The sequence below is a fragment of the Oryzias latipes genome, chromosome 12 (genome assembly GCF_002234675.1).
Source record: "Oryzias latipes chromosome 12, ASM223467v1".
NCBI lineage: Eukaryota > Metazoa > Chordata > Actinopteri > Beloniformes > Adrianichthyidae > Oryzias > Oryzias latipes.
Genome location: NC_019870.2, coordinates 1,340,995 through 1,366,320, shown reverse-complemented (window position 1 = coordinate 1,366,320; position 25,326 = coordinate 1,340,995). Strand labels below are relative to the sequence as shown.

The 25,326-nt window shown below is 45.3% G+C and overlaps 2 protein-coding genes across 5 annotated transcripts in view; both read left to right on the top strand.

The window, feature by feature from the left end:
* The first annotated feature begins 2,398 nt into the window (after positions 1-2,398).
* LOC105355175 (group 3 secretory phospholipase A2-like) lies at positions 2,399-10,428 on the top strand. 2 transcript variants are annotated; one of them, XM_011481392.2, is made up of 7 exons: positions 2,399-4,254; positions 5,224-5,356; positions 5,431-5,565; positions 6,877-7,235; positions 7,313-7,442; positions 7,817-7,927; positions 9,414-10,428. In XM_011481392.2, exons 1-7 carry the CDS (start codon positions 3,651-3,653, stop codon positions 9,640-9,642), a joined length of 1,701 nt encoding a protein of 566 aa, XP_011479694.2. In that variant the 5' UTR covers positions 2,399-3,650; the 3' UTR covers positions 9,643-10,428. The 2 variants fall into 2 exon arrangements, with proteins under 2 accessions (XP_011479694.2, XP_023816866.1); XM_023961098.1 differs by having other exon boundaries at positions 2,400-4,254; positions 9,417-10,428.
* Positions 10,429-11,190: 762 nt separating this feature from the next.
* The window catches only part of LOC101169909 (tetratricopeptide repeat protein 28), a 111,499-nt gene continuing 97,363 nt past the window's right edge, over positions 11,191-25,326 (top strand). For all 3 annotated transcript variants that reach the window (XM_023960668.1, XM_023960669.1, XM_023960667.1), the window contains exons 1-2: positions 11,191-11,820; positions 18,498-18,854. In XM_023960668.1, coding sequence (XP_023816436.1) covers positions 11,716-11,820; positions 18,498-18,854 — 462 coding nt within the window. In that variant the 5' untranslated portion in view covers positions 11,191-11,715. The remainder of the gene's footprint in view (positions 11,821-18,497; positions 18,855-25,326) is intronic.

Below are 25,326 nucleotides of genomic sequence, written 5' to 3'. Positions count from 1 at the left end.
CTTCCTGGGTTGTGTGTTTGTTGTGTGACTTGGTGCAAACTTTGCCTGAGTAGGGTGAGCTTTTCAGCCAATCGGATCGTTTAGACACGCAGCTGAAAACTGAACGACCTTTGACTCCTGCTGATTATTTTTTTTACTCCCTCTGGGTGAAAGTTGACAGCCGCGCTGCAAAACCTGACCTTCCCTCGGCTTCCAGATCAATCCAACCGGGAAGACGGGAATCAGACATGTGGAGACGAATGCCAGGATTGTGAGTCACCAAAGGCCTGGTGTTGTCGCTCTTTCCCTCTATAACCCTCAAATCTCTGCTCCTGGTTGCAGTTGGTTGGTTGGTTTTTTAGGTCATGCCAAAGACATGGCCTTTTACTTTGAAGTTCCAGTAGATTCTTTCAAGATTACCGCCTTAAACGTTCTCTCCTCCTTATGCGACGCGCTCACAGGCAAGGCACATTATGGCGATCACTTTCAATCAGAAGTCTGTAAACGCACATAAATGCACGTTTCAGGCGTCTGCGTTCTAAACTCTCGCCGTTACGAGTCGCCACGCTCGTTTCTATGACTGTTTTTGGGGCCCTACGGACAAAACGCTTGATTCACCAGATTTGCACCGCTGCAAGATTTCCCACCAAGCCTCTTCCAACTGTGGGGGGTGGACGTGCGCTAGTATCAGATAGCGGACGTCCAGTGTGAACGCCGCATGCTGAATGCTCTTTAAGCGCGTTCTTCAATGCGCGTCACGTGCACGATGTGAACGCAGCAGTAAAGAGACAATTTGGTGAGATACACCAGGCGCCATGACCCCACCGCCTCACCTGGACTCATCTACAGAAAGTTGATGTCATGTTTGGGCGAGCAGGAGGAAACACAGATGCAGGGAAGAACCAGGAGCACACAGAAGCAAAGGTTTCCTTTACAAAGATAAATGCAGGTGAAGACTCTCAGGGACTAGAAACAAGACGAGCCGACACTGAGGGCTCAGAGAGAGTTCCTGACATGCAGTCAGGGCTGATGAACAGAGTGCAGGCCGCTGCCCCAGGGATCACTGGGAGAGTGGGCGGAGTCACAGCCAGCCTGCACAGAAAGGAGAGAAAAAAGAGAGATGACATCAGACCAAACCATCTCAGACGTTAACGTTTGATCCACGCCAGACCGTCTCCTGACCATCAAGCACCAGCTTTCATCTGAACGCCACCGCAGAGCCGAGCCCCCACCTTTTCCGCTCCTGAATCGGAAGCAAATTCCAAATGCTGGAGTTCTTTCAGCGACCACTGGAGGCTGGTTTCAGAACCAAGCAATTTCCCGTTGACCACCATGGAAAAAAGTCTATAATACCAAACGTAAGCGTATGTCCACCCTAAATGTGTATATATATTTATAATCCTATGTGTGGCACACATGGCGAGGGGGGGGAGTATTTTATGTCAGCTTTTAAAAATGTCTTTAAGTCAAAGTTTGTGTGAATTATTAGTGGTGTTTTTTCACTGGCAGGTTTTTGAACACGTTGGGTGGATTCAACCAAACTCCTCCCAAGTCATGTCTAGTCGACCATTAATGGAATGTGGGCGGAGCAAGCTCCGGTCAGTATGGCCGGCCCACTTCCTGTGTCATTTTGCCCCTTCAGAACCCAGCGGGTGACGTCACAGTTTACCGGTCTGAGTCTGAACCAAACGAGCAAACCTCAGTCTGCTTTTTCCAAGGAGTCTTTCAAAGTAAAGCAAATCTGACAAAATAAAATGACTACAGCGCTTTATAAAAATAAAAAAAAAACTCCAGTTAGTCGATTGAAAGCTTGTATTTTCATTAAAACTGTAACTCAGTAAAGCCTCTAGGTGAGAATTTTGTTTTTAAAGACGATAGAAGATGTTTATCTGCTAAAGTTTGAACAAATGATTTTGCTGTTTGGTTTCTGTTCACACCTTCAGCTGAAGATAATCTTAGTCAACAACATCCAAACAGATCGAGCTGAAGTCATGATTACATGATAAGGCGGACTTTGAAGTCAGTTCTAGATATACAGTATCTAGATATTTGTATATCTCTGTGAGATACGGACGTTTGTCGGTAGAACGGCTTTAGGGCTCAGACAGTTTTCAAACTTCAAGCCGTTTTTTTAGTAAAAATGACGTCACTCTCCAAAAACCGTGACTGTTTCAGCATCCATGTGGAAAAAGATGCTCCTGTTTTCATAAACATGAAAGACGTGAAGACGAGAAAACGATTTAATGAATGCATCCCAGAGGAGAACGGAGCAACAGAACCCACTCTGGTGTGCAAAAAGTGACATCCAGCAACCAACTGACGCGACTGACGGACACAAAAAACAGGAAATCATTTGTTATTGAGTGAAATCAAAAAATAATTTCAAAACTCAGAACATCACGGATTTGTTTTCCAAAATAATGTTAAAAAAAGTCTCATGAGGCCATTTTATGAAGACTTTGATAAATAAAAAAAGATTTCAGCAAAAAACGTTGAGTTTGAACAAGAACGACTGGCTAATCAACTCATCGTCAGGAGAGACTGACTGGTGGACTGATTTCCACATCCTAGTTCTGTCATCAGAAACATCCACTGGAACCTGCCGGCAGAGAGCGGAGAGGATGTTTTCTTCTCACGGGGGCTTCGTTCTGGAACAGGACTTCACTAGAATGAGGACAGTTCTGCTCCAGGGCAGCAGCCTGGCTGTGCTGCACTATGGATAGAAAAAGACAACGTTCTGAAGCTTCAGAAACACAACAGAGACAGAAATACACAAAACGAGCAAAAATAAAAAATGGCAGCAGCATGAATTCATGCATCACCTGTCTGCAGAAGTGCAGGTTTCCCTGAAAGAGCACAAACCAGTCCTCCACCGTGACCTAATCCCATGAAATCACAGAAAAAGAAAAAACCCTTCTCTTTTATTTTTTTAACATCTTGCAGAAGATTTAAGACTTTTCCCGTTTGCATCGAGGCCCAATGAGGATTTGTTCGGCTTCTTCTGTTTCTGCCAAACAAAGTGAACAAATTTGGATGTGGACCAAACGGCCTGAAAGACTTCAGACAATTACATCATAAACGTTTGACAACAGCAGTTATTCCAGTAGTAATCAGGGGAAAAGCAAGAATGACTGAACTCCTCCACCCAAACAGGCTCAGAGCTTTTCCTGTCTCTGTGTTATGTAACAGACGTGGCTTTGGTTCCTAACCCAGTGGCTCCGTCTCTGCAGGAGAACTCAACCCAAACTCAGGAATGAAAACCAGAAGTTTCTGCTCAGAACTTTAGAAATCAACTCATTTTTACAAAATGACGTTTTTTCATGATCAGTTTTGAATATCATGATTGCAGGAACCTGAATCTGAACCTGAACCTGAACCTGGACCTGAACCCGAACCTGGACCTGGACCTGGACCTGGGCTCCTCCTCCTGTTTCTCACATGAATCAATAAGTTCTGCTCCTCTGGGCTCATGACCAGGAGGAAGGGGTCAAACTGGGTCATGAAAGGCTGTTTCTGGTCCGGGAGCTTCGATCAGGCTGTCCCGTTTCTGGGCCTGGTCGATGCATCAATTCCAATAAAGCTACGAGCTCGTGCGCGTGAAGGCGGGCAATAATGTGGGGCAGAGAGATAGAGATGTTTGGCAACACTGTCAGGTCACGTGTCCACTCTGGATGCTGGCGCCCCCCTCCTCCTCCTCCATATTTAACAACCTGCAGTTTCATTCGGACAGCAGCTCAGCAGCCGCCTCCATCCTCCGCTGCGCCATGACGCGCGCCGCTGCGCTCCTGTCTCTCATTTTAGCATCATCACTCCTGCACGCGCGCGCTTCCATCCTATGCACGTGGACTAAAGTGTCTCCGAACGATGAGGTGCACTACGCCTTCCTCCAAAGCGACCTCCGCAGCACCCCCCCGGCCCTGCGCCTGCACCACAGCGCGTGGTCCGCGCGGCGCGCGCTGCTCGCCTGCGCCTGGAGCGATGACGCAGCGGTGGTCCAGAGCTTCCTGTCCCGGTGCCGGCAGCGCCCGCGGGACTTCTCCGACCATCCGAACCGACTCCTGCACTCCCTGTTAGAAGGAGTAGAGTGCGCCTCCCTGGAGGCTCTGCGCTCCGGGGGGCTGGCGGAGCGCAGACAGAGGAGACACCCCAGGAGCGTCAGGGGTGATGATGGGGGGTCAGAGGTCAGCGCTCACCTGCGCGTGAAGCGCGGCTTCATTGTGCCGGGGACGCTGTGGTGCGGCTCCGGTAACAAGGCGCCGTCATTTGAGGATTTAGGTTGGTTACTTTTCTGTCAGACTCCACCCGATTATCCTGCAGGAAACTTCCTCAGATTATCTGTTAAGAACAGAAAAGAATTATTTTAATGAGTTCTTTTAGGACTATCAAACATTTTTCTGTGATACTAAATGTCCGAAAATATTTTCAAATCTGAATTTGTTGGAGCTGCAGTTCCTTCACCTTAAAACTATTTTACAGTCTTAACTCCAGATTTTACCATAAAGTTTCAGAAGAGAAGTCTTTTTCTAAAGCTCCCACAGCTCCTGGAACACAGCAGTTCCAGTTGCTGACGTCTGTCATCAGGTGAAGATGATGTTTGAACATTATGATAGAAAAAAGCCACATACAGATGATTTAACCTTGAAGAACCCAGGAACAAACGTCTTTACCGTGTTTCTGTTTGTTTGTTCCTTTTGGTAAAGCAGCAGCTGAGAAATGATAAACATAATGACATAAATGAGAGGATAACTTTGACCTTATAAGTTCTCCAGGGTTAAACTATAAAAAATGTTCCTTTCATTTACAAATAATTTGATTTCCAAAAATCAGAGAAAACACAAACAGACTGTTGTGGACCTGCACTTTTCCTTTTTTTTTTTAAATATAATTCCTGCAGTGTAGTGCATAAAATCTGCCATGGGGAGGGGCTATTGGTTTTCCTAAAGATTGAACATTATGAATAAAATGAATCCTTTGTAGCTTCATTGACCTCGTATGTTTAGGCAGCATCATCCGTTGGCAGGTTTTGTTTTCAGTGTTTGGTAAATAGGATCTGGTATTCCTGAACAGGACAAAGACAAACGGGGAGTTTCCTGTGAAACAGGCTTTCGCAGTGAACCACAGATCTGTTGAAATCTGCTCACCTGTTCGTCGTGACAAACGGCACGCCGTCTTTGTTGGAGGTACAGGTGGACTACAGGTAAACAAGTTGATGAACCTGTCCTGCATCCGTTTTGTGCTTTTCAGGGGTTTTTTCGGACACAGACAGCTGCTGCCGGGAGCACGACCAGTGCCAGCACACCATCCTGTCCTTTCAGTCTGAGTTTGGCGTCTTCAACAGCAACATCTTCACCATGTCTCACTGCGACTGCGATGACAGGTAACTGTTAACTCCACGGCTGATGCATCCTGAGGGAACAGGCTCCTCAAAACCCTCTCTGATGTTCGCTGAAGGTTTCACGGCTGCCTGAAGGAAGCCAATGACAGCATCTCAGACGTGGTGGGATACACGTTCTTCAACCTGCTGAAGATGCACTGCTTCACCTTCTCCCATCGACTCCAGTGTGCAAAGAGAAACTGGTTTGGAATGTGAGGAACCTTTACGTCCATTGATGATGTCAGTTTGATCTCTTCAAATCATGATCGAGTCTGTAGCTTCATGAATTCCTCTCCTTTACTCTGATATCAGACGTTTGCTTTTGGTCTTTTATTTAAAACAGTTAAAACTCTTTGAGACTGGATTACAGATCAATTCAATCTCACAAGCAGAGACTAGATCTGACTTAGACCTTCAGTGAGAGACTGGAGATATGACTTGAACCTTAACTTGGAACTTTTCTTGTACCAGTTGAGACTTGAATTGGCTTTGGATCCATTGTCTGCGCTAAAACTTTACCTGACCTTGTAAAGGTTTGGAACAATCTCCAAAAACCGTTCAATCAGGTCAAACTTAGCAGACTTAGATTTGCATCTACAGAATTGATACCTGTCTTGAACTTTTGACTTGAACGTGCTCCTCTAGAACTTGAGAAGTGAGCCTGGTACAAAGTTCTTGTCTCAACTTGGCGTCCAGCTTACCTTGGATCTGCTTTTCCATAACTCTGAACTTGATTTGAACTCCCGACCAAAGTCTTGAAACTTGTCCTTTCTTGGAACATTTAAAGACTAAAGACTTGACTTAAGTTTGTAACAACTGACTACACACTTAAGGTTGGATTTAAACTTTCCAATATATGTCTTGAGACTTGGCTTAGACTTGTGACCACAGACTTAAAACCATACTGTAACTTAAAAGTAAAGATCTGAAACATCACCAGTTCTTCGTACTGGACTTGGTTTAGAGTTCTTCATTAAAACTTGAGGTTTGACATGGACTGTTGAGACCGGGATCTGCATGGTTGAGACTTGGTCCTGGACAGTTGAGACAGGAACGTGGACAGTTGAGATTGGACCTGGCCAGTTGGGACTTGGACCTGGCTGGTTGAGACTTAACATGGATTTTTCAGTCTGAAACTGGACTTAGACTAACAAAAAAGCCCCTCAGCCATGTTGGCTTTGATAATGTTAGCTTAACCCTTTAACACTGGAGACGTCGCCGGTAACATCAAAAGAACACACGCTCTTTGAACTACGGTAACCCTTCGACTCTTTGCACAATCAACGTAGTTCCAACGGATTTCGACGTGGAGATAGCGACTTTGCGTATCGTGTTGCATAACGGCAGAAGGCTGCTGTTCTCTGAGTCAGAATTCGTAGGAATTTAGTTAATTGCGTAGTTAAATAGTTGCAGTAGTTCATGGAGTGTGTGTTCTTTACATGTTGCCGGTGACCTTGCCGGTGTTAAAGGGTTAACAAACTTAAGCTGATGTCTCATGTGGTTCCCTCTGCTTTGACTCACAGGTGTAAAGAGACTCAGATGGCTTTGTATGCGGACGTCCATCCACCCACTCTGTACGAGACGACTCCACCTGAAGACTGCCTGAACATCACGTGCTCCAACATCAGCTCCACTGTGCCGGCAGAACAGAAAGTCAGTACATTAGCTCCACAAACACACCTCTCCACCACCACAGCCACCGCCACCTTCCCTACATCCTCCAGAGATTTCCCCTCCATCACTTCCCCGCCCAAACCTATGAGTCCCCTGAGCAAAGGCGCAGCTGGTAAACCCACAGGGTCTGGACACGGGACGAACGATCTGGGGAACGCTTTACCAGTCAAACTCCCAACAGTGGTTCAACAGCATGCTAACGTCACAGGTACTGCTGGTGCTGAAGGTTACCAGTTCAGCAACATCTGAAGAACCCTGAACATTTTCTACGTACCCTCTTTTCAGAGAAACAGACGGACTGTGGGATCTACAGGGAACTTGATGAATGCAAGATGAAAATTCTGCCTCAGCAAGTGAAGTACGGCCTCATCAACACCAAGGCGGGGACGCTGTACCACTGCAACTGTACGGCCAGGTAAACCAACAAATCCCTATCAGTAAACCCTGATGGTTCTGAGATAGTCTAGTCAGTTATGACAATCATAACATGAGCGCATATATCCGCATAGTAAATATTTACATCCCCATTTACACCCCACATGCAGTGATTGTAGTGGACTTACCTTGTTTGGGTGTGTGCCAGATTAGACGTGGCATGACTGCATCGAACTAATCTAGGCCAAAAGCACACATGCATTCAGGCCTACAGCCTTACATAAGCAGAGGCAGCTGTCTGCGTTTCCTCAGAGGATTGAGTGCATCTGAACACGACCATGCAGGCGTGTTTGGACAAATGTGCTGCATGAGTCTTTAGTATTTCTGAACCCGTGTCTGTTTGTGTCTTTCTAGATTATTCCAGACGTTGGCTCAGCAGAGATCACTGGCAGAAGTGGAGATTCTTCTGCTCAGTTACGTCTCCCAGTCCTGCTTCCTGTTTCAGGACTGCACACCGGCAAACACGTCAGTATTTACAAAAATGAGCTCACATGTTGACTAGTTAACACAAATGCATTTGTGGAACTAGTTAGTCAAAGCTGAAAACATACTGGGAGCATGCTGATGTTAGCATGTTTCAAGCACATCCACAGCTCCCTGCAGGTTCTTGTCATTGGCAGAAATGTTTGAGCTAAAAAATTTCATTCAAAAACAGAACCACACCATCCATATATGGACTAAACGAGTGACGGAGTAGAGCAATTAACCGAAACCAGAAACGCTAAAGTGGATAATTTTGCAGCCAACATGCAGCCCCTTAGTAAAAATTACTCTGTTCAAGTATAAAAGTATACTTAGTCTATGGTAAAACTGAGGCAATATACTTGAAGTTTACCTCTTAGTAAAGTATAGTTAGTATAGTATCTTACGGAGCCCCTAAAGAGACCTTAAAGAAAAAGAAATTGAAGTGAAAAAAAAAACTAACTGGTGAGTACAAGATAGCATCTCGTCTTGGCTCATCTGTGCTCCTGTCTTTGCCCGTGGTCCTCGCCTCTAGCTCGTCTCGCGCCCCTAGGCCCCCCAGCCTTATCTGGCTGAGTCTAAGGGCAGGGATGTCCAGTTTAGCTTATGTGTTTAGTTTAGTTTAGCAATAAACTATTGGAATTTTATTACTGATTTTATGTATTGTATAATTAGTGAAGCCCGTTGAGACAACTGTGTTGTTAAATTGGGCCATTTAAATAAACTGAATTGAACTGAATTAATTGAATCGTTTTTTTGTTTTACTTTGATTTATTTTCTAATGTCCCTTCATTGGCTCCGTACTATCTATATACTGTAACTTCAAATGTTCCAATTTAGTCTGTAGAAGTATTCAGTTAGTGCAATACCTACACTACCGTAAATGGTCTATAGTATACTTACTACTCAAGCATGCTTCATAAAATAAACTTCAAGTGTAATACTTTCTGCTAAGAAATTAGATTTCTAAGAAATGTAAATCTCTCTATAGTGAATGCTGACTTATATTAAAAAGTCTTAATCCAACTTTATTAACTTTTTTATTGGTCCCTGTAAGTTTTTATGCTTTTAATAAAAGTTATTCATAAATAACAAATAAACCTCAAGCTGTTGAATAATGCACAGTACTGTTTCTATTTAAACACTTCATATTCCAAACATAAACATGTAACGCACAGCTAGGGGAATATCAAAAATGGCAAAAAACTACACATTCTTTCCACAATTTAGATTTTTTATTATTTATTATTTCTGTTTGAGTATCCTTATACTTTTTCATATTAAACTGTGTGACTAAAGTCAACATCCAATGAAGCCACAACTTACTTGCTTAATCAGCTGCACCATTTCTAAGTTCTTTATCTGTATTTTAATCTACAAATTAAATTACGTATCCCATAAAAGTATACACGAGATAAGGAAATCAGGATAAATACTTTGCAGACAGCATGAAGTCATCATAAACCCGCCTTCCTTCTGCTTCCGTCAGCAGCTGTCCGGCTGTGGAGGTGAAAGCCACGCTTCAGAAGGGGGACTCTGAAGAGGGGCTGCAGCGCCACCTGCAGGCCCTTCAGCTGAAGGTCAGGAGGCCAAAAACGAGCAGAGCTGCGAGAAAAGACAGACCTGTGAGGCTCTTCAAGCTGTGCATCAGGAAGACGCGACCTAGACAAGCAAGGAAGGGAAAAAGAGCTGGACAGAAGATGCAACCACCTGAGTGACAGCCGTGTGGTCATGAAACACATCTGTAAAAAAAAGACAATCCGTGATGAAAGTCCAGGGATGGATGGGTTTGATTTTATTTATTCAAAATTAGAAATGACTAAAATAGCGTATGTACAGGACATATTTTTAGTTTTTTTTCCCGTCTTTTTTAAAGTTCAGTCCTGAACATCTTCAGCCCTTTGAACCATTGCACTTCCAGTATTTGATTAACATTTGGAAGATAAGAAAGTAACGTTTAGCCACAATCCTGAAGGAGAAGCATTACCCTTAAACACAAAGAGTGACTCAAGTGAATTTCAGAGAGCAGCTCGTCTGAAGTCAAACTTTTCTGCTGTGCTTTAAAAACCTTCCGTTTGTCAGGATGTCAAGCTGACCTGGACGATCTCTGAGTCTACATTCTTTGAAATCTTCTCCTCCTGTTTATGTGTGTATTCAAAGAGAATCAATGTTTATGGTAATATCTGAAATAAAGGCCCATATGGAGGTTTTGAGTCAACATTTGAACAGTTTTTTAAGCACAGCCAGAAATAGACTCCTGCTTTTCTGTGGAAAACGTTTTGTTTTTTAAGGTTCATGAAGTAAAACTGTGGCTTTAGGTTCTCTTCCTGTGTTCCCGAGAAACCCTATGAACACATTTCACTTGGATTTTTGCAGTGTTTTCTTAGAAATATTTAAATGTAACAGAAAGGGTTTGTTTGTAGATATTTCTAAATATGAAGCAGGTGGTTTATAAAGCAAGAAAAATTAACAAAAAATCTGAAATAAAGTAAACATTTGTTGGCTTTCTTGTAACTCATTTGATGTCATGACCTGTAAAGTAAACCAACTGAAATTGGTCAACAGGTGGCGAAATTTAGCATCATGATGGTGAGTTTTTTGCCCGTCTTCATCCTTTCATCATTTTCTTTCATTCCAAGAAAGCTTTAAAATCCTCCAGATGAGCAATTATTTATTTACTCATTGCTATACATCACTAGACTGGCCGTCACGTGACATACGACGTGTTGTTCTGCGAGTCGTTATATGTACTTTCCCTCTTCTTTCCTCTGAGCTGGATGTGATCTTGAAATGTGAGTCTTTTGGATTTTAATACAAAAAATTCATTTAAAATGTTTCTCATCTAGAATTACAGAGCAAAGTGGTGTGTCTGATGGTGGTATGTCAGTGCCACAACCCGGGATACATTTGGACTCTTTGGGTCACCAGGTTTGGAAGCTATTGAAAAAAATAACTTCCAAACCTGCAAGCCTTTCAGATTTTAATATAAAAATACATGATATACTCATCTTTTGTGTCTGTCGCACGTATATTTCTTATATATATGTATACATATATATACATACATATGTGTATATATGTATACAGTATATATATACACACATATATATGTGTGTGTGTATATATGTGTATATATATACACACACAAATACCAAAATTCTGGGTTTAATAAGTTATATAAAAAGAACTAGCTAAAAGAACTAGCAAGGGCGGGAAAAAACTTTTTTATTTCGTCTTAAGATGGCGCCCTTAGTCCAGCCCTGAGACCACGTACACAAAAAAGGGGGAATATCGCCAGTTTTTAAGATAAACACCTGACTTTTCTTAATAAAACTTTAATTGAAGTCTTTTGTACAATCATTTTTAAAATTGTCTTCATTTTTGACGCGCGCGCAGAAGTTGTTGGAGTGAGACACTTTCAGCTGCCTTTGATCCGTTTGATCCGTTCATTTCTTCGTGACTTTCACAAACTTGCAGCTGACGTGGGGGTCCACCCCCGCGCCCCGCTCAGTCCGTGCGTGGACACCCCCCCGCCGCCGTCTGCATTGTGTCCGTCAGGTAACTCAACTCCGCTCTGATGTCACGGGGAGTAACCGACACCGAGCCGCAGGCTGCGGCCGCCGAGCCGACCGGATCCCCGCCTCTCACCGGACCCGCATTCCGCCATGGGGCGAAGATCCACTGCGGGACATGGCGCGTTCCCTTCGGATTAATTTAAGCGCAGACCGGCGCCGAGCGGCCGCCTCATAGCGGAGCAGAAGCCCCGCGTTGTTGGACGGTTCTGTCTCCGGATGTTCCCCGGGAGTTTCTCCGGGCTCCAGTCCGGGGATGAACGCTGGGAGCGGCGGCCGCAGAGTCTGACAGACATGGAGAAGCCACGAACGAAGAAGGAGAAGGTAAGATGGTCGCTTCTGACTGTCAGGAACTTCTGACTAAACTTCAGGATGTCTGGAAGGAGATGCGCGTCTCTGACGGTCCCAGTCTCAGTCCTGAAGTCCCTCAGCTCCTCCAGGAGGTTCAGACCAGACCTGTTAGGATGAAATGAGCATCCTGACATTAAAGGATGGGAAAAGTCAAGATCAGAAAGTTCAAGAAGCTTTTTTAAACAGCCTGTTTGTTTTAAAGAATCTAAATAAATCATCTCTGTTTACATTAGATAGCATAGAATAGATGGATCTTCATCGTCATCATCACACGTGCCTTCTGGTCAGTGGAACATTCATACATTTAAAAAATAAACCACTTACTACTAAAAATAATAAATAATACAAACAACTACATAAAAAGTGGTTCAATATGTGTTCAAATGGTTAAAAACCAGAGAAATAATAATAATAAATAATATGAAGAGAGCTCCCAAACTATCATCATTTACTGGAAGAGATCAGGTCGAATGTTTTCCTGACAGTTGGATGAAAACTGTTGTTTGACCTGCGGCGTTTGCCTGAAGGCCACAGGTCAAACAGGAAGTGTCCGGGGTGGGAAGCGTCTCTGATGATGCTCTGTTGAGGCGGCGGGGGCCGTGGAGGGTCTCCAGAGTGGGGAGAGGGCCCCAACAGTCTTCTGGCGGTGTTGATGAGAGCCGCTGTCCAGCTGCATGGACCAGGTGCTGATGCAGTATGTCAGTACACTTTCTACAGTGGCAGGGTGAAAGGTCACCAGCAGTCTTTGGGTGATGTTGTTCAGGAAATCCAGTCTCTGCTGGGCCTTTTCAGCAGCTCGCTGGTGTTCGTCCTCCCGGAAGTGGAAGTCTGCCACCGTCTCCTCGCAGTGAAGAGTGGCAGTGTGTCCGTCTTCTTCTTCCTGTAGTCCTTTATCGTGTCTTTAGTCTTTGATGTGATGAGGAGGAGGTTGTTGGTTGAACACCAGCCGTTCCACCTCCTCTCTGTTGGCAGATTTGTCCCCATTAGAGATGACATGATGGTCTTAACAATTCATTTTAGTCTCCAGGTATAGATAGACTTCACAACCTGCTTCAATATCAATGTGAAAAAACACATTTATGGAATCTAAAGTAAAACAGTCAGAATTTTTAAATCCTGAATACTTATTCAATAAAATGTGATGTTGTTCCCATCGGTCTTTTCATTATGATGATGCTATTTTTAGCCTAAATCAACAAGCCTGCTGTTTTAAGACATAGCAGGAGTTCTGTAGGTATTTACCTCTAAGTTGCGGGTGGGAGCAACCCAAACTCTTCACATCACTCACAACTGAGAGCTCCATGTTTACACCCTCTCCCACTAGCTTACAGCCCTCACACCCCCAACCTAACATTAACGGCACAAAAAAAACCGGCAGCAACTTCAGATCCATCCATCCGTCCAGTTCTGATCCAGATTCCAGCTCAGACCAGGAAGACAAAGACCTTCATGGAATGGAGGGACTGTACATCAATACAGACTGAGTTTCTCCAATCTGCAGGTGGATGATCAGAAAGGGGCGGAGCTTGGAGGTCATGGCCCCGCCCAGCGTATTTTCTATGTCACAAATACGATCTCTCTTAAACTGCATTTTTTCATCTGCTCCTGATTCGCAACAATTTGAATGAAAAAATACCCAGAAAAACAAATGTATATGTAATTTTCTTTACACATATGTCCTCCATAATCAGAAAAATTCCACAAGAACATGTTAAAGGTGGGTTTTTTGGTCAGCGTCCGCCAACAGCAGTTTGGATTCTTGTCGGTCTCTGACCCTCACCGACTCTCAGAACCCACCTTTGACCTCCGCTGTTGGAGTCCTTTGGCTGGAGGTCTACCTGGTATTTCTGTTCCATGCATGCCGCGCTCCTGCCATGCCTCAGATGGCCGTTGGAGCTTCCTGTTGGCTGGATGCTGGATGCATTCTGGGCCCTGCCGGGCGTCTTTATCGGCATTCTCTTGGCTTTCACGTCTTGGGAAGCACAGCAACAAGTTTAGATTGTGTGTGACCTTTGACCTTTGCCTGTTTCAGGTTGTGTCCGTATTCCCGCCCTAATCCCAAACTACTAAAAAACTATATAATGGGGCACTATGTAATGCCTTGAATTGGAAAACCTATTCAGACACCAAGCTCACTACTAAAAATGTTTAAACGGCGGATATAACTTTATCATTTTCACAAAGTTAAATTCTAACTGATATGAGCGTTTTGCTACGATTATTTATGAGTCCACTGTCTTCTGAAGATAAAAAAGGTTAATAGTTTATTTAAAAAATACATGTAAATACTTTTTTTGGGGGGGGCAAATGTTTTGACGCAATGCATTGTGGTCTATATTCGTCGATTTAGTGAGCATTGATGGACACTGGTTTTTTGCAGAGACTTCTGGGAAATTTCTGGGGGTTTGGATTTAGGAAATGTAGATTCAGACAAACTAGAACATGGAGAACGCTCTATAGAGTGAGTAGGAAAGACATCCTGACACCAGCTGGGATTCCTCACTGCGCAGAAGAGGCCTGAGGAGCTGCTGTGTTCTTCATCTCCATCTCCTTTAGACACCTCCACATCACATCCTGGGTTTGATCTGCGTCCTCTGGTCCTCACACTCCAGCGGAGGTTCAAGTCCAAACCCAAGGGGACACATTCTGCTGCAAAATGTCCTCTTTTTCAGGAATTCAGCCCCCAGGTGTTTGTGCGTCTCTACAGGAAGGCCCTCTCTGTGACCAGGGCTGAACGGGGGGGTTGACAGGATGGAGGGGGGAAGTGTGTGTTTGCTGGTGATCTTGGAAGGACTGTAACAGGATATTCCCACTGTTTCTGTGGCAGAGCTGCTGCCTAACCTGTTGCTGTGTGACCTCTGGTTGAAGATGCACCTGATCCTGAGTGTTTGTGAATGGCTGCCTGTTCGTCTCTTAGGGGTAGGGATGGGTATCGTTAAGGTTTTAACGGTTCTACTACTCTTATTGATACTGCTTATCGATCCGGTATTTTAACGATACTCTCATCGATACTTTTTGAGGATGTAAAATACATAAATAAATAACAAATTAAGAACATAAAGTGTTTTATTTCCTCATTATGCAACAACAGTGTTTTTTTAACAAAACATTTACTTTATTCATGATAATGTTCCAATACAAACCTGGAATGCATGTGGATGTGTTAGACCAGCGGTCAGAAACCTGAAGCTCTCAAAGAGACGTTTGGATCAGTTTCCCACTGAGATGAAAGAACAAGGAGCCGCAACACTAGATGTGTTAGAAGAAATGTTTTTGCCGATAGATCACGATAGTTCATGTAGTACTTGTATTGATTCAAAATACTGTCAGGATATTTATTGAATTATTTTAATTATGTTTATTCTTTGATGTTTCCTTTGATCTTTAGTCCATTTTCCACAACCTTGAATAGATTTTCTGTCTGTCAAACACCAGAGTTAAGATGAGTGACATGATGGAAACAAAGCCGACTTAAATGTTCATTCTGTCTCTGAAATAAGGCCTGACTTATAAAATAATGTAGAAAACCCAACAAACAGAGTTCCACATACTAACAGTACAGAATTGTAACTGAAGGTTTAATGAAGGTTAAAGGATGCTTATGTCTCACCTTTATGGGCCGACGTTTATGTGGTTGATTATTGTAAAAAAAAAGGACCAGGTCTGTCTGCAGTCTAGTTCTTGTCAGAATTCTCCAGAATCTTTCTTGTTTTTTGAGTTTTTCATTTGTGTTTCTTCCTCTCTGTCCGTTCTCTTCCATCTTCTGAGGTTTGGTTGTTTCTCGAGTGTCGTCTTTTGTTTCGGTGTTTAGTCTTTACCCGTTTAGTTTCTATTGGTGTGTTTTTGTTTCGATGATCTATTTCACTGATGGAGCTTTATAAATACCAAAACACCAGATGTAAAATGTCTTTATGATGATAAAATGCAGCCTTTTCTCTTCTCTGGAGCAAACACGGCTTCATAACAACGCAGTGACAGTCACAGGCTTTCTGCATCTTCAGGCTGTAAATTTACCGTTGCTGTGCGTCAAAGCTGGGGGGTGAAGGTGTCGGGAGTCCCTCCAGCCTGCAGATTTCCGGCGTAAAGCGGGCCTGCTTGTGTGTTCTGAGATAATGAGGGCTTTGCTGGAAGCTGTGCTGAGAGGACAGATTTGGAAACGTCCCATCAGAGAGCGGAGCTGCATTTCAGGCCTCCAGCTGCCCACACAGGCCTCTTTCTGACATGTTTCCCTCCTAAGCTCACGTGTCACAAATGAATGAGAGGAAGACGACCCTCCTTCCTCTGTCTGAGAGTCTCCTCTGTTCTTCAGAGGGATTCAAGATGTCGCTGCTGATTCAGCCAAAGCTGAAGCATCGCCTGAAGATGAAGCTGCAGAGGATGAAGTCACGTTTGACCCTCTGAAACGATTTTCCTTCCATGACCAGAGTGTGGATTCAAACCCACAACCACAGAAAACCCACAGACTCTACTGCTGAGCCATTCAACCTAAAATGTAGAAAAGATCACGATTATGTAGAGCAGTGTTTTTCAACCTTTTTTGAGCCACGGCGCACTTTAACCTTGACAAAAAACCCGCGGCACACCAGCATCCAAAAATGAAAAAGCAGAAACTCTATAGTCTGTATTGATCTACATTCTACAGATCTACAATCTCTCACACATTTCTGTGATAATTGTGGCAGAAAAAGCTGGAAGTTGCAGCTGTTTTTTCTAAAATATGTAATAAAAGTGAAGTTAGTTTACAGTAATAATTTTCAACTAAATTATTTGACATTTTACTCTGGTAGTTGTTTTTTCCTCCAGTTTATTGACATGTAATTTAATGTAACCTCATAAAAAACAAATATATTCTTTCTAAATAGTGATTTATTTATTTTATATTTTTTTAAATGTTGGTGCAAAGGCAACTGTAATGTTTGAACAATTATATGATCACAATGTTTGATAAAATGTACACAAAAATAAGATATTTCTGTTTTCTGTAGCTACACAAAAAGTGAAGATGTTGAAGTTTTATTAGTTTTTCTTTCGTCTTAATCAAAAATGAAGTCTTTGAAAACTTTAACAGAAATGTTTTTTTTCTTTTTAGATGATTAAATTGTTTCAGTTTAGTTTAATTGTGTCTGTTTCACCTTCATCCTGTTTCTTTAATGTTCTTACTTCTTCTTCAGTTTAACATCTAAAATAATCCAGACGTCTTTAGAAAAGTGTTTTAGTCAGAAAGATGACTTGGACCAAACTCTGGGATGTTTGGCTGTTAAGAAACACAAACCTGGAAGGAGAACTAAACTGTTGACCTCTGACCTCTGATTTCATCAAGAAGATTTATAAACTTATTGATGTGTTCGTTGTGGTTTAAGACGTTTAACAGGGAAGACTCATTGTACGCTGAGACGCTGTCACTTTAACCCAATGCATCATGGGAGATGTAGATTTCTCTTGCATTGCTAAATCCTAGACTTGTATCCAATAGATCATCTCTGTACAGCAGAAATAAAACCTTAAGAGGGATGGGCTTGTTTGCTCCGCCCACCTGCATGCATGTTGTAGTTGGCGAATGGGTGGGACAAAGTAAAGTTTGAAGTTACCCAATCAGCATAAAAAATCCCCAAACTTGAGCAGATTTAAGTTCTAATAAAGTCAAAACAACTGATTTGAAAGAAGCCCCTCCCCCACAGTTGTCATGAATAGAATAAAACGGTAAACATTAAAACCGTTTCTTTCATCAGACTGTTTATGCTCTATGGAGAGCGTTTGCCATTTTCTAGTTTGTCTGAATCTACAATTCCAGATTTCAGAGCCCTAGAAATTTCCCAGAAGTCTCTGCGAAAAACCAGTGTGCATCCATGCTGACTAGATTGTTGAAAATAGACCACAATGCATTGCAGTGGAACAAATTGTATTTAAATGTATTTTTTTTAAAACCATCAACATTTTCATCTTCAGAACTCAGTAGATTCATAAATAATCGGCTCATATCGATTAGACTTTCATTTTGTGAAATCGATGACGTCATATCCTCCCCCTTAAAAAACAACAACTAAGTAGTGAGTGTGGTGTTTGAATTGCTTTTAAATCCTTTAAAACCTTTTAGTAGTTAGGGGTTACGGTGGGAATTCAGACACAGCCATAGAGTAAAGTTTGATTTTTAACAGTGGAGTCAACGGGGCGTGGTTCTCCTCTGGAACCTGCCCCCTGTGGTCTGTTGAGGAACTGCACTTCTTCTTACTTCCTGGTTTGAACCAAACATGGGCCAACAAGGGGAGCCTTTCTGACCACAAACGGCCTCCATTCATGCTGGAGCTTAAGCGATCAGACAGTAAAAAGATGTGAACTCCTCATCTTCATCCTCATCTTCATCCTCCAACATGGAGACGAGCAGATCTTCTTCTTCTCTAGACGTCAAGCAGTCCTCTCAGAATCAGGTTTCACCAGATCTTATGTGTTGTTTTTATTGACAAGCCTCTGCTCCTCCTGTCATCTTCATCCCTTCAGACTCGTGACCTTCAGGTCACGTTGGGTCAACCCAGGAGGAGTCCAGGTCAGCGTTTGGCAGACATTTACCGGCTCCTCCGTTTGTTTGATTTCTCTAATATCTTGAAGATGGGCGTGTCCTTCAGCTTTCACGGCTCTCTCCTCTTTTTCCTCAGTTCTCTTTTTTTGGATCCCGCTCCACGAACAGAACCGTCCACCCCCCTTCTGCACCCTCTTCCTGTCCTCTGAAGCCTCCATCTCCTGTGGGGACGCGGTCCGTCCCTGGATCTGGTTCTGGTGCCGCCGCCCTGAGCAAGGCTGAATTTCTGGAGCGTGTGCGGCGCAGTAACCAGGCCTGCCAGAAGGGGGACTTCGCCCTGGCCGTACGTCTGTACTCGGAGGCCCTCGGCGCCGACCCGCAGAACTGCATCCTGTACAGCAACCGCTCCGCCGCGTACCTGAGGCTGGGCCAGTACAGCACGGCTCTGGACGACGCCATCAAAGCGCGGCTCATCAACCCCAAGTGGCCGAAGGTAAGAGGTTCGATTCCCATCCGAGGCTTCGGACCAGGGTTTGATGAGGAGGGGGCTCCTGGTTCCTCTCGACGTTCTTCTGCAGACTTTAACTCGTTTTCGTCCGTCTGGTATCTTCTCATTTTCATTTACGTTTATGGATTTGGAAACTTCAAACGTTTTTTGCTCATTTACTGTAACGTGAAGAAACGACAAAACCTTTTTTCTCTACCAACTTCAGTCACCTTTGTTGTAAGGAGAACATTCATGTTGGAATATCTACAGGAAGAGCTCCTCATGGTTTTCATGACGCCTCATCATGTCAAGAATCAGGAATCAGGTTCTTTAGTATGTCATCATTTTTAACCTTCGGTCTTCATCATTTCAGGAAATATTTGCATTTTTAAAACTTTAAACTTTATCAACATTATTCAGATTGTACCCAATGTATTCAGCTTATGTAGCGTTTTTCAGTTATTTGAATTAATAACAGCATTAATTTTAGGTTAGATTGGAATAGAGTAGATTAGGTTAAATCAGTGTTTTTTAACCTTTTTTGAGCCGCGGCACACCAGCATCCAAAAATGAAAAAAGCAGAAACTCTATAGTCTGTATTGATCTACATTCTACAGATCTACAATCTCTCACACATTTCTGTGATAATTGTGGCAGAAAAAGCTGGAAGTTGCAGCTGTTTTTTCTAAAATATGTAATAAAAGTGAAGTTAGTTTACAGTAATAATTTTCAACTAAATTATTTGACATTTTACTCTGGTAGTTGTTTTCTCCTCCAGTTTATTGACATGTAATTTAATGTAACCTCATAAAAAAACAAATATATTCTTTCTAAATAGTGATTTATTTATTTTATATTTTTTTAAATGTTGGTGCAAAGGCAACTGTAATGTTTGAACAATTATATGATTACATATAAAGGAAGACTCATTGTAAGCAGAGATGCTGTCACTTTAACCCAATGCATCATGGGAGATGTAGTGATGTCAGACAGACTCTCTTCTCTGAGCTTCATTGTTAGCTACACCGCTAAAGACGAGCTTTAGCTGGTATTTCTGTTGGAACTGAGAGACTTTATGAGCAGAATCAGAACAAGGAAGTGAAGACTTTAACCACTTCTGATTGGTCAGACTGATGACATGTGATTAAGAGTCCAAGAATGATTGGTGGAGACAGTTAAAGGGGCGGGACTTTTCAGAAAACAGCTGACGCTACGGCTAAATCGCAGTACCGTCATTCTAATCAAAATGTCTTTAATAGAATCAAATAAACACAAAGAAAGAAGTATTTAATGATCTTTCATATTCCTAACTACTCAGTGTTTTATCAGGGCCTGTATGGATGAACACAGAGCTGATATCCTGAAGATGCTGAATGTTTTTAGATCAGTGATTGGGTCATTTTAGTGTACCGCGGCACACCGGTTGAAAAACACTGGGTTAGTTTAAATACATTTCAGCCTTTTTTTCCAAATCCTTCTCTTCCGTTTTTCTGCATTCATTCATTAATTTTACTTTTAATTTTACGGTTCTTAAAAAGAGTCAATGGATGAAACTCCAAAATGTTTCAGATGTTTGGAAATCTGAAATAATCCGGATATTTGTCAGTAGCTAAAATGAAGTAAACTCTCAGCTGAGGCCAGGGGGGTCGGCCTCTGTCTGGACGGCGGGGGCCGGGTCGCCCTGCTTCCTTTCCCTGCAGGAGAGAATGGACGGAAGTGAGCATGGGCGTGTTCCTGTGTGCGTGTGCATGGCTGTTATTGTGTTCTGGAAAGCTGGCCCAGCCTTGGCTGGAGTTTGTCACTCTAACACAATAACGGAGGCGCCGTTGGCGGTGGCGGCGTTGCAGTGAGCTCACTGCAGCCTTCGCCGCGGGTCAAAGCCAAGGTCAGACCCTCAGAGCGGCTGAGAGAACCAGAGTTCTGAGGGAATGTTTACTTCTGCTTCACTTCCCTCTTTCTGCCTTTTCTACTTTCTGCTCTACGCTTTTCTTCTTCTCCATCCGCCTCCCACAGTCTGCCCCTCTGGTGCCCCTCTGGTGCCTCCTGCTGCCCCCTACCAACCCCCCCCCCCCATAACACACTGAGGTGATGGTGGTCAGAAGTCTCATGTCTCTGCAGCTTCTTTGCATTCTCCTGATTTCGTCTCCTTCTCGAGCACAAACATCGCAGGACGCCTTTTGTTTGTTTGTAATGCAAATGCCCCCCCCCCCCCCCACACACACACACACAGACAAAACCTCCTGCAGGAGCGAAGACTCCACTTCTTTGGACCTCACTGTTCAGAGTTTGAATGGTCTGTGAGGGTTTGTAGCTCTCTGCATCACAAACTCTTTAGAATTCCACTTGTTTACTCCGTGAAGCTCCTGGGGCCTGTGAGGGTTTGCCCCCCCTACTTAACAGACCTCCTCACAGAGGCCTGGGAGGATTTGCACCTCCTCACAGAGGCCTGGGAGGGTTTGCACCTCCTCACAGAGGCCTGGGAGGGTTTGCCCCCCCTACTTAACAGATGCCTGGGAGGGTTTGCACCCCTCACAGAGGCCTGGGAGGATTTGCACCTCCTCACAGAAGCCTGGTAGGGTTTGCACCTCCTCACAGAGGCCTGGGAGGGTTTGCCCCCCCTACTTAACAGATGCCTGGGAGGGTTTGCACCTCCTCACAGAGGCCTGGGAGGGTTTGCCCCCCCTACTTAACAGATGCCTGGGAGGGTTTGCACCCCTCACAGAAGCCTGGTAGGGTTTGCACCTCCTCACAGAGGCCTGGGAGGGTTTGCCCCCCCTACTTAACAGATGCCTGGGAGGGTTTGCACCTCCTCACAGAGGCCTGGGAGGGTTTGCCCCCCCTACTTAACAGATGCCTGGGAGGATTTGCACCTCCTCACAGAAGCCTGGGAGGGTTTGCACCTCCACACAGAGGCCTGGGAGGGTTTGCCCCCCCTACTTAACAGATGCCTGGGAGGGTTTGCACCTCCTCACAGAGGCCTGGGAGGGTTTGCACCTCCTCACAGAGGCCTGGGAGGGTTTGCCCCCCCCTACTTAACAGATGCCTGGGAGGGTTTGCACCCCTCACAGAGGCCCGGGAGGGTTTTCACCTCCTCACAGAGGCCTGTGAGGGTTTGCCCCCCCTACTTAACAGAGGCCTGGGAGGATTTGCACCTCCTCACAGAGGCCTGGGAGGGTTTGCCCCCCCTACTTAACAGAGGCCTGGGAGGGTTTGCACCCCCTTAACAGAGGCATGGGAGGGTTTGCACCCCCTTAACAGATGCCTGGGAGGGTTTGCACCCCCTTAACAGAGGCATGGGAGGGTTTGCCCCCCCCCTACTTAACAGATGCCTGGGAGGGTTTGCACCCCCTTAACAGAGGCATGGGAGGGTTTGCACCCCCTTAACAGAGGCATGGGAGGGTTTGCACCCCCTCACAGATGCCTGGGAGGGTTTGCCCCCCCCTACTTAACAGATGCCTGGGAGGGTTTGCACCCCCTTAACAGAGGCATGGGAGGGATTGCACCTCCTCACAGAGGCCTGGGAGGGTTTGCCCCCCCCTACTTAACAGATGCCTGGGAGGGTTTGCACCCCCTTAACAGAGGCATGGGAGGGATTGCACCTCCTCACAGAGGCCTGGGAGGGTTTGCCCCCCCCTACTTAACAGAGGCCTGGGAGGGTTTGCACCCCCTTAACAGAGGCCTGGGAGGGTTTGCACCCCCTTAACAGAGGCATGGGAGGGTTTGCACCCCCTTAACAGAGGCATGGGAGGGTTTGCACCCCCTACTTAACAGATGCCTGGGAGGGTTTGCCCCCCCTCCTCACAGAGGCCTGGGAGGGTTTGCCCCCCCTTAACAGAGGCATGGGAGGGTTTGCACCCCCTTAACAGAGGCCTGGGAGGGTTTGCACCTCCTCACAGAGGCCTGGGAGGGTTTGCCCCCCCTTAACAGAGGCATGGGAGGGTTTGCACCCCCTTAACAGAGGCCTGGGAGGGTTTGCACCTCCTCACAGAGGCCTGGGAGGGTTTGCCCCCCCTACTTAACAGATGCCTGGGAGGGTTTGCACCCCCTTAACAGATGCCTGGGAGGGTTTGCCCCCCCTTAACAGATGCCTGGGAGGGTTTGCCCCCCCTACTTAACAGATGCCTGGGAGGGTTTGCCCCCCCTACTTAACAGATGCCTGGGAGGGTTTGCCCCCCCCTACTTAACAGATGCCTGGGAGGGTTTGCCCCCCCCTACTTAACAGAGGCATGGGAGGGTTTGCACCTCCTCACAGAGGAGGGACCTTCCAGAACCTTCCTTCCAAGCGTCCAGACGTGAACGCTTCCACATGCTAGGATCACCGTTCTGCTGCAGAACCAAAGTGCCCTTGAGCTTAGAAACTCAGGGAGGAGTTTCTCCCCAGGAACGAACAGTGAGGACTTTTCCTGCCACACACCATCAAACTACCTCCACCGTGTTTGTCTGCTGTCCTGATGTCATTTTGGGAAGATCTACTCCTAGGTTTAAGGGGATTCACATCTTCAAGAAAGTTTTTTTGTCAAATGGGACCCGAAGCTCTGTGTTCTTGCTGCTCCTGGTCCTCCTCCCTGGACTCTCCCAGTGGATCTCCTGGGATCCCGGAGAACCTGCAGGCCTCTCCGTGTCCTTCTTCTTGAAAGACCTGCTTGAGGAATTTCTGATCCCCTTTCTCTTTTGATCGTTCTATTGGTGGAGAGCTGGTTTCATCAGTAAATAAATCCTCTTTGTTTAATGGGTTCAATGCTATAAATCCTTCAACCATTGTTTTCCTGTTTCTCTTTCTTTATTTTAGTATCTTCCACCATTTTTTGCCGCTTATCTCCTCTAATTTTTCATCTATTTTAACCATTCAACTATTCAAATGTTCAGCTCTTTCAGCTTTTTCCAGTTTTGGTCCTTCAAATCCTTGAACTTTTCCAGATATTCCAGGATTTCTGCCTCCATTGAAATCCATGGACAATCCTTGGTGCAGAAGCTCGCTGGTTCGATACCCGGCTCTGGCATTTTTCACAAAGATATCTTTGTAGTTATTGTGCTGTTTTCACTTTATTTATGGTTAACTTTGATCATTTGTTAATGTATTTTTTATTCCATTTATGACCCTTTAAGTTTCATTTTCATTCAGCAACACAGCATTAAACCTGCGTCTTCCACTGGAAATGCAGCTCCTTCTAGTTCCCTCTCATTTTCTACGTGTTGACCTCACAGTTTCATTGTCATCAGGTTTTGTTGACGGTCAGAGACTCGGCCCTGCAGGAAGCTGCCGCTCCTTTGACAGGAAGTTGCTCCTTCAACAGGAAGCTGCGGCTCCTTCGACAGGAAGTTGCTCCTTCGACAGGAAGCTGCGGCTCCTTCGACAGGAAGCTGCGGCTCCTTCGACAGGAAGCTGCGGCTCCTTCGACAGGAAGCTGCGGCTCCTTCGACAGGAAGCTGCGGCTCCTTCGACAGGAAGCTGCGGCTCCTTCGACAGGAAGCTGCGGCTCGTCGACAAGAAGCTGCGGCTCCTTCAACAGGAAGCTGCCGCTCCTTTGACAGGAAGTTGCTCCTTCAACAGGAAGCTGCGGCTCCTTTGACAGGAAGTTGCTCCTTCGACAGGAAGCTGCGGCTCCTTCGACAGGAAGCTGCGGCTCCTTCGACAGGAAGCTGCGGCTCCTTCGACAGGAAGCTGCGGCTCGTCGACAAGAAGCTGCGGCTCCTTCAACAGGAAGCTGCCGCTCCTTTGACAGGAAGTTGCTCCTTCAACAGGAAGCTGCGGCTCCTTTGACAGGAAGTTGCTCCTTCGACAGGAAGCTGCGGCTCCTTCGACAGGAAGCTGCGGCTCCTTCGACAGGAAGCTGCGGCTCCTTCGACAGGAAGCTGCGGCTCCTTCGACAGGAAGCTGCGGCTCCTTCGACAGGAAGCTGCGGCTCCTTCGACAGGAAGCTGCTCCTTCAACAGGAAGCTGCGGCTCCTTTGACAGGAAGCTGCGGCTCCTTCAACAGGAAGCTGCGGCTCCTTCGACAGGAAGCTGCGGCTCTTTCGACAGGAAGCTGCGGCTCCTTCGACAGGAAGCTGCGGCTCCTTCGACAGGAAGCTGCGGCTCCTTTGACAGGAAGCTGCCGCTCCTTTGACAGGAAGTTGCTCCTTCAACAGGAAGCTGCGGCTCCTTCGACAGGAAGCTGCGGCTCCTTCAACAGGAAGCTGCGGCTCCTTCGACAGGAAGCTGCTCCTTCAACAGGAAGCTGCGGCTCCTTTGACAGGAAGCTGCGGCTCCTTCGACAGGAAGCTGCTCCTTCAACAGGAAGCTGCAGTAAGGGTCGCCTCACAGAGCTCTGACGGGCTCTGAAGTGGAAGCCAACCAGATGGCTGCTGGCTCTGCCTGCGTACGCAGACCGCCCCGGCTGCCCTGTCATTAAGAAACTACTCTGAAACCACATTCTGCAGAAATATTACCAACAAAGAAAGTCCCGTTTCCTTAAGCGGAACTCTGGACCTGAAATAG

Excerpts from the sequence above, each read along its gene's own strand:
- LOC105355175 (XM_011481392.2), top strand. The coding sequence starts at position 3,651 with ATGCTGGCGCCCCCCTCCTCCTCCTCCATATTTAACAACCTGCAGTTT. Across the intron at positions 4,255-5,223 it reads GCCGTCATTTGAGGATTTAG|GGGTTTTTTCGGACACAGAC; the intron begins GTTGGTTACTTT and ends TGTGCTTTTCAG. Across the intron at positions 5,357-5,430 it reads CACTGCGACTGCGATGACAG|GTTTCACGGCTGCCTGAAGG; the intron begins GTAACTGTTAAC and ends TGTTCGCTGAAG.